The 11,265-nt window shown below is 44.2% G+C and overlaps 2 protein-coding genes across 4 annotated transcripts in view; both read right to left on the bottom strand.

The window, feature by feature from the left end:
- The window catches only part of LOC112404340 (protocadherin gamma-C3), a 154,542-nt gene that overhangs the window by 132,426 nt on the left and 10,851 nt on the right, over nt 1–11,265 (bottom strand). The window contains exon 1 of one of the 3 annotated variants that reach the window (XM_024752225.1): nt 7,677–10,100. The exons of the other annotated variants lie outside the window; for them this stretch is intronic. Coding sequence (XP_024607993.1) covers nt 7,677–10,100 — 2,424 coding nt within the window. Of the gene's footprint in view, nt 1–7,676; nt 10,101–11,265 lie in introns of those variants that run through there. 3 annotated transcript variants of the gene reach the window in all.
- On the bottom strand, nt 393–3,085 carry LOC112404469 (protocadherin gamma-B3-like). Its single transcript, XM_024752474.1, has 2 exons — nt 801–3,085; nt 393–474 (listed from the first exon to the last, which is right to left on the bottom strand). The coding sequence occupies exons 1-2, from the start codon at nt 3,083–3,085 to the stop codon at nt 393–395; spliced, it is 2,367 nt and encodes a 788-aa protein (XP_024608242.1).

Below are 11,265 nucleotides of genomic sequence, written 5' to 3'. Positions count from 1 at the left end.
ACAAATACGTTTACACTTTTCTATAAATCTTGAAATCCACACTCCACCATCATTTATATTTGTCTCATCATCAATAAGGGTACCAACAACCACAAACATGTTTGGGACCAATCCACCACTAGGTCACAAAAGTTGCCATTTTTAGACGTCATTACCTATTTTTATCAACATATAGATTAAGAACTGCCCTAATTTAGCCAATATTTGTTTATACCCTCAAGAACATGCAAAGGAAGTGAAAATATATAGGCTACAGTGAAAAAGTATTCTTATATTTATATTATATATAAAACATAGTTTAGGACTGACTACACTGAAACCATGTAAACCACTTAATTGTCTAGATTATATATAAATAATATGTCCTACAATGCGAATGAGATACTAGCATATTAAAAATGTTTCAGGACATATTGTTTTAGAATTAACAGAAATTTCAAGATCATCACTAAGCGACATTCCATGAAAGAACAACTGCAACACAGATTAGTGAACAAAGAATTTCTAACAGCCTCCCCATCCCTATTCTATGTCCAGAAAAATTAATAAAACACCAAAAAGAAAAGCCCCACAAAAAACGGCATACTTAGCCTGTATATTTTTGACCTCTAAAATAGTGAGTCGAAACCTAATTATACTTATGGGAGGAAAAGGTTTTGAAGTAACTCACCTGTTGCAAATTGACTGAATTACAAGCAATTTGGGGATTGTCATTACTGGTACTTTCAAGCCAAGAGGCTTCATTATACAGAAGATCTCGTGGTAGAGCATTTTCAGGCTTTATATTGAGAAATTTAAACTCAGTCTTTGAGGAATGTGTGCCAGCACACAGATTGTAGGAATATGGTAAAGCCCCTTCCCCATAGTTGGGGAGAACTTCGGGTCCAGTTTTGGAGCAAAAATTAGTCTGAAAGCAACTCCAGGTGGCAGGGCTGGAGGAGCGTCGCAAACTCAGGGCAACCGCCAGAATCACTGCCAGGAGGAAGAGCACTGAGATCAAGGCCAAGGCTACCACCAGGTAAAACTGCAGCTCAGCTTGGGGGTCAGTGGGCTCAGAGTGGTCACTGAGGTCCGGCAGCGCCTCCTGCAGGCTGTCCGCGAAAACCAGGAGCAGCGTGGCGGTGGCCGAGAGGGGCGGCTGTCCCCCGTCGCGCACAGCAACCAGCAGGCGCTGGCGGGCCGCGTCCCTGTCGCCCAGGGCCCGCGCCGTGCGCACCTCGCCCGTGCGCAGCCCCACGCTGAAAAGTCCGGGCTCGCTGGCCTGCAGCACGTGGTAGGACAGCCAGGCGTTGTGTCCAGAGTCGGCGTCCACCGCCACCACCTTGGTGACCAGGTAGCCGGGCTGCGCGGCGCGCGGCACCGTGTCGAAGAGCGCCGAGCCGTCAGGCCCCAGCGCCGGGTACAGCACCCTGGGCGCGTTGTCGTTGCGGTCGCCCACCAGCACGCGCAGGCTCACGTTGGCGCTGAGTGCGGGCGAGCCGTGGTCGCGGGCCTGCAGCGTCAACTCGAAGGCGCGCAGCTGCTCGTGGTCGAAGGGGCGCTGCGCGAACACCACGTCGCTCTGCGCGCTCACGGACATGTAGGACGACAGCGCGCGCGGCTTCAGGTCGTTGGTAACGATGGAGTAGGAGACGTGGCTGTTGGGCCCCAAGTCTGGATCTGAAGCGCTAAGTTGGGCGTTGGAGGCGCCGGGCGGGTTGTTTTCGGCCACGTGGACCACGTAGCAGGCATGGTGGAAAACCGGAGCGTTGTCGTTGACATCAGCGACTTTCAAGGTGACACTTCTTTTAGAGGAGAGGGGCGGCTTGCCCTTGTCAGTAGCTGTGATAGTGACATTGTATTCCGGAGTCTTCTCTCGATCTAAGGCTCTATCTGTCACCAGCTTGTATGTGTTTTTTGTATCTTGAACTATTTTAAATGGGAAATTTCCTTTTAGTTGGCATAAGTTTCCCCCATTAAATCCAGAATCTAGATCATGTGTTTTGATCAAGGCAACCACAGCCCCCAGCTCAGCATCTTGTATATATTTAGATTCAGAATCCAGGGTTATCTCGGGAGCATTGTCATTTTCATCCAAAATACCTATTTGTAGTTTGCAATGCGCAGTGTGACGTCCACCATCCTTTGCTTCCACCCCAATTGTGTAGCTCCCTCTCTCTTCAAAGTCCAGTCCTCCACCAGTGGTGAGTTCCACTGTTTCACTGTCCAGCTTGAACAGCTGTCTCACTGCCTTACTAATATTGATAAAAGCGTAGGTGATCTCAGCATTGATGCCCTCATCCAAGTCAGTGGCCATCACTCTTAGCACAGAGGAACCCAGGGGTAGGTTCTCTTGAACACTGACCCTGTACATGTCCTGGGTGAACACTGGGGGGTTATCATTTGCATCTGCCACAACTACCCTGATCTGCGTAGTGCAGCTTCTGGCTGGCTCACCCCCATCCACAGCCGTGAGGACCAGGTGGTGGCAGGACTGCTCTTCTCTGTCCAGGGGAGCCTGCACTACCAGTTCTGGGTACCTACTGCCGTCTGGGTTCTCCTTCCGGATCAAAGAGAAATGAGGGTCGGGGTTGAGGTAGTATTGCTGCAGGGAATTGACACCTACATCTGAATCTTGTGCAGATTCCAGGGCAAAGGTGGCTCCAGTTAGGGCCAGTTCACTGATTTCCAGCTCAGTGACATTTCGGCTAAAGGTCGGTGGGTTGTCGTTGACTTGAATCTCCACGGTTATATGAAAAAAGTTCAAAGGCTTTTCAGCGACCATTTCGAATTCCAGAACACACATCGACTTCCTGCCACAAATCTGCTCTCGGTCTATACGATCGATCACAAGTAAGTCTACGTTCTCCGTGCTCACTGTGAAGAATTTCTTCTCTGCACTAATCCGCAGGTTCCGTGTACACAAATCTCGCACACCAAGCCCCAGATCCTTGGCGAGGTTCCCCACCAGCGAGCCCCTGGCCAGCTCCTCTGGAATAGCGTAGCGGACTTGCTCCGAAAGCGCCAGGCGGAACAAAGACAGCAGGAAGAGAAACAAAATTCGCCTCCGCCCAGCCTGGCGCTTCGACCTCAAGCGGTTTCCCATCCCACTCTCTGCGCCTTTGCCTTTCTGATCCCGAAGAGCTGCGATCGCTAAATGATCCCAAGAATTTCTGAGCAGGAGCTACTCCTTGGATGCGTCTTGGCAAGCAGATTCTCGGATAGATATTTCTGCCGCAGAAAACCTCAGAGAGTGCACAGTTCGCGGGATTCCGCGGTCCGCAGGCGATTCCTTTGCTTCAGGAGGAGCTGGATACCTTGTTCAGTACTAGCCAACAGCTGCACCCCGCGCCTCGGCTGCAGAACTGCACTAGTGATTACTAAATCAGTTCCAAATATAGAGCCAGCTAGAAGACAAGTCTACTGTGTCCTCATACATATACTCATTCGTCCCATGTTATAAGGATTTTAACATTTTTAAATTGTACTGTATCTTCGTTCTCGCTGTCATTTCTTTGAACTTGAACTTTATCCATCCAAATCAGGTGATTTTTATTCCTCAAAGCCAGAGGTATCTTGCTGAAGATGTTTATTGGCGTCGTCATGCTTTTAGTTTCCATTTTCATACAGTGGCCATAATAACATCTTCCCTGCGTACCTCAGTAAAATTGAAGACCAAATAAAGTAATATGTAGAAAGTGATACAAATGAAAGTGTTGGTTGTGGCAGAAAGTGTAATATGAAAATTCTTGAAATATCAGCTTGATATGTACTGTTATTTCACTCTATTTCCTTTTCTTCCAACTTATAGAAGTTATAAATCGCACAGCTTTTAGTTTTATCCTATGTATTGCTTTCTTCTGTCTTTATAAACTTCTTCCCAAAATAACTGATAGATAGCAAGGAGATTGGTTGTCCTTATGAAATAGAAGTATGGTAAAGAAGCAAGAAACTCTCTTTTCCTGAAATTGTAGTCATTTAATTAAAAATAGACACTTTTCCGTGTCTTTTTAATTAAATGACTATGATTTAAAACTATTCCACTAATTTTATTTGTCCATACTACATTACCATTGTCTTTAATTGTACTGTTTCTTCTCAAGTAGCTTAGCAATGGTGAGTTACTTGGATTTTGGGGGTGAAGTATGAGTCCTTATAATGATATATTCCAAAGAAAGTAATCTATGTTGTCGACTTTTCCTTGGTCTCTGGGTTACTATCTGATCATCTCAACTCTTTGTTATTGACACTCTTCCCTTAGCAATAAGCACTTCAGTTTCCATGTTTCTGATAGGTTTCTTAGAGTATTAATTCCATTTCCAAACTAGAAATGAGCACAGGCTCGGACGCGCAGGCTCAGCGGCCATGGCTCACAGGCCCAGCCGCTCCGCGGCACGTGGGATCCTCCCGAACCGGGGCACAAACCCGTGTCCCCTGCATCGGCAGGCAGACTCTCAACCACTGCACCACCGGGGAAGCCCAGAAAAAAATTTTAAACTACATAATATATGGTCAGTCTAAAACTTGGAAGATGTATAACAATGTAGAACTCATTTTATAGTGGAAAAGCACATTTATCCAGGATTCGAGACAGAAACTCATTGGCATCTCTATACAAACATAAAAAACACTACTGGGCGTCCGAGCCTGTGCTCCGCAACGGGAGAGGCCACAACGGTGAGAGGCCCGCGTGCCGCAAAAAAAACCAACAAAAAAACCCCACTACTGACTCAAGACTGCTCCAAAATATGACTGAGCAAGTGCCTTTTTTTTTTTTTAACACTGTGTGAACACTTCAATTAGTACAGGAAAGTTATCTTTTCAGAACACACATGAAGCTAAAGATTCAAGTATTTCAGAGTATACTATGTATAGTATATACACTCACAGTGTGTAGATCACGCATTTTATTATGTGAAGTCTATTGAAGTTTATAGAGATATAAAAGGTATTTTCTCCCATTGCATGAAAAAGTTAACCCAGGACACATACCCAAATCTATACAGTAATCTTTTCTTTAAAAAATAATGGAAAAGTGAGTTTTCATGTAAGAGTGAATGATATCAGTATTCAGTATTAATCATACAGATTCTCTTGTTACTCTTTTTTTTTTTTCTTGTTACTCTTTGGATGACTTCACTCTTCGGTGAGTCTGTACATTGTACCCTGAGATCAGAATTGCCTATATATAAATATAATTAAATCCCCTTCAAATAAATGTTGAAAAAATAAAATCAAGTGGTCCTAGGTTCCCAAATGTATGGTAACCCTTTCACGTGGTTGAGGTAATGTAACCTACTATTCCATTAATAATATTTTATTGCCATTTTCCCCATTTATTCATACTTTGCAGCTGATGTTCAAGTTGTTGAAAGTACAAAATTTTAAAGTTTGAAAAATCTTTTAAAAATAAGGATCTGAAAATCATCTTCAGCAAATCATATGCAAAAACGAACAGCGTACATAGTTCTTCCATTACACAAGACATATTCGTGAAATTTGAGACACACAGACCAGCATTTCATAAGAAAAATCTCATAGTTTAAGATGAGCACATCCCTGAGAAATCGTTTTTTAAATTTCCAAGCCATTTTAAAGTCGTGTTAGTGAAAATTTAATTAACTATCAAGTTAAGAGGACAAAAAGGGAATTTTATTCGAGCTGAACTGAGGATGATAACCCAGGAAGCAGCTTCTCAGAAAGCTCTGAGAACTGCTCTGCCTGTTAGAAGTTGAAGGCACAGTCAAATACATTTTTGAGACAAAGGATCGTTTATCAAAATGATATACTGATATTCTGCGTGAAGTTTGCCAAGGATATATAGTCCAGGTAAGTATGTACAAAGTGAGCAGAAAGTCACCGTGACCCTCTACAGAGCTGGGAAAGAACACTATTCTTTTAAGAACTTACAGTGTTAGCATCAGGAGAAAGAAAAAATATTGAAAGAAAAAATACAGTCAAGCAGGCATTCTCATTTCTGAGGAGCTCTGGTTAATGTGTAATATAGATGCACACTGCACATTAGGGAGGGAGGAGGCCCAAACAAACACTGAGAATTTTATCCTTAATTTTTCTTGTCCTGCCTTACTTTATTTCATCAGTTGAATTGATTTTCCAAATACAAATCTTAAGCTCTTCTAATAAAGCGAATTGTAGCTGCACTTGCAGAAATGCAAACATTCAGGTCGATATTGATTCTGAAAAGTGGACGGGTTATGTGTAACCAGAAGATGCCAGGTGTATGGTATATATGTATTTAATGAACTGGTATCTAATTATTTGACGATTTTAAACTGCATCACAGAATTTATTCTAAAGCACAAGTCAAAGGATCCTTTGATTTCTTCTCTAAACAATTACACATGTCCAATTATTACACGGGTTAACCCAAACTTTCCAGATTTCAGAATGCCACAGACATTATCATCACTATAAATTTAATCTGTCTTTCTGATACTGATCACGCAGAAGTTTTCTATATCCTTCCACTGATTTATGCAAATTATCAGTACCCTTACAAAAACAGCAGGTACTAAAATACCAATACTGCACAATACTTTCTCCAAAACATATGTGCTATTGGTGTTTAGGCAAATATTCAAAAGAGAACATTACATCTAACAATTTGGATGTTCTAATCAAACAACTCCTCTATTAACAAACAGTTCCGGTATAAGAAAGCCTTTGGATAAAGTATAACCACTTTCTTTTAAAATACTTGGAGCTTCCTTAAAAAACTACAAATAGAACTACCATATGACCCAGCAATCCCACTACTGGGTATATACCCCGAGAAAACCATAATTCAAAAAGAGTTATGTACCAAAATGTTCACTGCAGCTCTATTTACAATAGCCCGGAGATGGAAACAACCTAAGTGTCCATCATCGGATGAATGGATAAAGAAGACGTGGCACATATATACAATAGAATATTACTCGCCATAAAAAGAAACGAAATTGAGCTATTTGTAATGAGGTGGATGGACCTAGAGTCTGTCATACAGAGTGAAGTAAGTCAGAAAGAGAAAGACAAATACCGTATGCTAACACATATATATGGAATCTAAGAAAAAAAAATGTCACGAAGAACCTAGAGGTAAGACAGGAATAAAGACACAGACCTACTAGAGAATGGGCTTGAGAATATGGGGAGGGGGAAGGGTAAGCTGTGACAAAGCGAGAGAGAGGCATGGACATATATATACTACCAAACTTAAGGTAGATAGCTAGTGGGAAGCAGCCGCATAGCACAGGGAGATCAGCTCGGTGCTTTGTGACCGCCTGGAGGGGTGGGATAGGGAGGGTGGGAGGGAGGGAGACGCAAGAGGGAAGAGATATGGGAACATATGTATATGTATAACTGATTCAGTTTGTTATAAAGCAGAAACTAACACACCATTGTAAAGCAATTATACTCCAATAAAGATGTAAAAAAAATACTTGTTTCACTTAAGCCTATGGATATCAGCTATAGTTTCTAAAATATCCACATATTATAGAAAAAAGACATTAAAAACAAAATATAATTTGAAAACAAACGGAGAAAGCATCAATTATCAAATCAAGTTAATCTGTAAATAAAGCAAAGAATGATTCACTATTTACGTACTTAACCGATTTTGAATGGGGCAGAAAAATGATGGAAACAAATGAAGAAAATGCCCCAAACATAGTTACAGAAAAAAGAAAACTCACCTGAACAACTCCTAGCTCTGTTTCCTTTGCGTTTATCTTCTCAGATATCAGGAGAGGCTCGCTTTTCTCACAGCTCTCCTGGCTGATGAGTGTGTCTGCGTAGTTGGGCTGCGGGAAGATCACGTGACTCCCCCGCGAGTCCGCGGTGAGCCAGGCCTCGTGCGAATACGTCTGCAGGAAAGCCCGCACCCCGTCCACGCCCACCAAGTGAGAGGCGGGCGCGCCAGCCAACCCGCTGACGGAAGCCTGCAGCACGCGCGACCTGTGCCAGCGCCGCAGTCTGAGCGCCAACAGCGCGATGACAAATGCGAGGAAGACGCAGGAGACCGCGGCCACCGCCACCACTAGGTACAGCGTGAGGCTCGAGTCCTCAGGGTCGGCGGAGGGTTTGAGGCTGCCCAAGTCAGCCAGCACATCTGGGATGTTATCAGCCACAGCCACCGTGAGCGTGACGGTGGCCGAGAGAGGGGGCTGGCCGTGGTCCTGGACGGCCACCACCAGGCTCTGCTTGAACGCGTCTCTGTCCAGCAGGGCCCGCGCTGTGCGCAACTCGCCCGTGTGCAGCCCCAACGCGAAGAGTCCTGGCTCGCTGGCCTTGAGCAGGCGGTAGGACAGCCAGGCGTTCTGGCCTGAGTCTCTGTCCACAGCCACCACCTTGGTCACCAGGTAACCAGGCTCTGCAGAGCGGGGTGCCAGCTCCACACCGGTGGAACCGTCGGTGGGGAGGGCGGGGTACAGAATTTCAGGTGCGTTATCGTTCTGGTCCAGGATGAACAGGCTCAGAGACACGTTGCTGCTGAGTGGAGGGTCCCCACTGTCACTGGCTGTCACCCACAGCTGCAGTTCTCTAACCTGCTCATAGTCGAAAGAGCACAGTGCATACAGGACTCCAGTGTCAGAGTTAATGGAGACGCAGGATGATAGAGGCATTCCCTGAAATTTGTTCTCAGCCAGAGAGTAAGTGACCTGTGCGTTGTTGCCGCTGTCGGGGTCATGGGCGTTCACAGAGAAGATCGAGATGCCTCTGGGGTTGTTTTCTGGGATGTAGGTGTAGTATAAGGGGTGAGGGAAAACGGGAGGGTTGTCATTGATGTCTGTCACTTTCAGGGAGATGTGGTTTTCTGTAGACAGTGGTGGATTTCCACAGTCAGTGACAGTTACTGTGATGTTGTAATCTGAGATCTCTTCTCTGTCCAGGGCTCTTGTTGTCAGTAAGTGATAGTAATTATCAACTGACTTTTCCAATTTAAAAGGCAGGTTCCTGGGAATAGAACATGCAATCTCACCATTCTCTCCAGAATCACCATCATGTACGCTAAACAGAGCAATTATCGTTCCGGGAAGACAGTCTTCAGAGATGGAACTGGCGAGAGAGGTGAGGATCACTTCAGGCACATTGTCATTCACGTCCTGAACTGTGATTAGTACCTTAGCGCTGGCAAGAAGAGCACCTCCATCCTGAGCTACCACTTCCATGTGATAGAATCTGGATTCTTCGTAATCCAGTGATTGCAGAGTTGAGATTTCACCCAAGTTGGAATCAAGTTGGAAAGTCTCTGAAATTTTGTCTTCTTCATTGCGAAAAGAGTAGGTCAATTTCCCATTTATTCCCTCATCTGGATCCGTGGCGGTTAGTGTGAGCAGCCGAGTGCCGAGAGCTATGTTCTCTGGAACACTCACTCTGTACTCGGATTGAGTGAACAGGGGCGCATTATCGTTTGCATCGAGGACCATCACGCGGATGTGCGTGGTACCAGAGAGTACGGGGTCTCCGCCATCTAAAGCTGTGAGCAGGAGGTCGTGAACAGCTACTTTCTCTCGGTCCAACGGCTGTTCCAGTACCAGCTCTGGATATTTCTGTCCATCTGTGTCGCTTTTCTCGGCCAAAGAGAAGTGCATATTGGAGCTGAGCTGGTAACTCTGGAGGGAGTTCACACCCACATCGGCATCTCGAGCAAAGGGAAGTACTAACCGCGTTCCCACAGCCGCATTTTCATTAACTTTTACTTTTACTTCCTCATCCCGGAAACGCGGGAAGTTATCATTAATATCGATTATTTCTACTTCTACCCCATACATTTTCATTTTACTCTCAACCAAGACGTTAAAACTCAGCAGACACCGCGCGCTCTGAGCGCAGAGCTCCTCCCGGTCTATCCTGCCCGTAGTGACCAAGCTGCCGCTTCGCGGGTTCAGAGCAAAGAGCTGCGTCCTACCTCTGGAGACGATGCGGACTCCCCGCTCCGCCAGCTCCCAGGGCTCCAGCCCCAGGTCCTTGGCGATGTTGCCCACGAAGGAGCCTTTCTCCAGCTCCTCTGGTACCGAGTAGCGGATCTGCCCGGCCCCGGCTCCCCACAGCGTCCCCAGCAGCATGGAGAGCAGGAACAGCTCTCTGCAGCCCCAACCCCTCAGTGGATCCGCCATTGCCTCTCTCTGACCAGTTTTCTCTTAGTCCTGGTTCCAATCTGCTGTTTCCTTACTTCTCTAAAGCCAAGGGGAACACATTCCCTTGCGGAAATGGGAGAGGGGAGCGGGTGGGCGGCTTTTCCCAGGAGCTTGTCTGGTCTGCGCGTGCTTAGTGCGGAAGGAACAGAGTCTGATCGCATCAGCGGCAGCTTCTTTCCCACTTTGGTGAACAGCGACGCTCAGAGTCCTAACCAGTTACTACACCAATTCTGTTTTGATTTCAAATATGTTTAATTATATTTTATTTCTAATAATTTTCTGTATCCTTAATATATTACCACGTGACATTCCTTATATTTAAATAAGATTTAATTCTAAAATAGCAAAAGACTTCCACAAGCTTAATTCTGAGATTAATATAATTATTAGATTATTTTTTACTTCTTTAGAAAAGTTTTATTTACTGTGCCATTGAGCCTATGCCCTTTAATTACCTCTTACCTATATTGAGTCCATTTAATTAGGACATCAGTATTCTTTTGCGGCTTAAAGATTTCATTTTTTAATTAGGATATATTTATGAAAACATGCCCGTTTGTATATAAGAATGCCAAGAAAACAATTTTAGCTCTCAGTAGACCTTTGAAAAAAGGCCTACTGAATTATGCAAATTGCATTAGCTGTCATATGCAGAAGAAATAAAGGGACTTTTTTTTTCTTTTTGTTACTTGTGAGGTCTTCAAGAAAGTTTCAAGATTTTCACACTAAGAACATGGCAACTACGCTATATCAGACGGAGAGTTTGAGTCGGATTAACTATGCATTATTTATATTTTCCTATTACCATGTCTAAATTGGAGTTAGATGTTTTACAGTTACAGACACCTGGGGAAAATCAGTAGAGTGACTATGGCAGAAAGGCTTTAGTTCATCACCCTTACAGAAAAACAAGTCCAGATACTTATCATTGAGCAGGCAGTGAGTGGCCTCTCTATGTTAAGACAGATATTTAATGTTATCACGTTTATATGGTAGCAGAAAAAGAAATGCCTCATGACTAAAAAAAAAAAGTGGACATTTCAGAGAGTCCATTGAGAGAAGCAATTTTTACTTAATGATACCTTTATAGGAAAATAAAGAAAATAAAGATGTTTTATTTACATCTATACCTAGAAAATTCAAA

This window comes from Neophocaena asiaeorientalis, unplaced genomic scaffold, assembly GCF_003031525.2.
Source record: "Neophocaena asiaeorientalis asiaeorientalis breed wild unplaced genomic scaffold, Neophocaena_asiaeorientalis_V1.1 scaffold204, whole genome shotgun sequence".
In the NCBI taxonomy this organism is placed as follows: Eukaryota; Metazoa; Chordata; class Mammalia; order Artiodactyla; family Phocoenidae; genus Neophocaena; species Neophocaena asiaeorientalis.
Note: the sequence above shows the minus strand (reverse complement) of the source record. Positions and strands in the feature narration are given on the sequence as shown.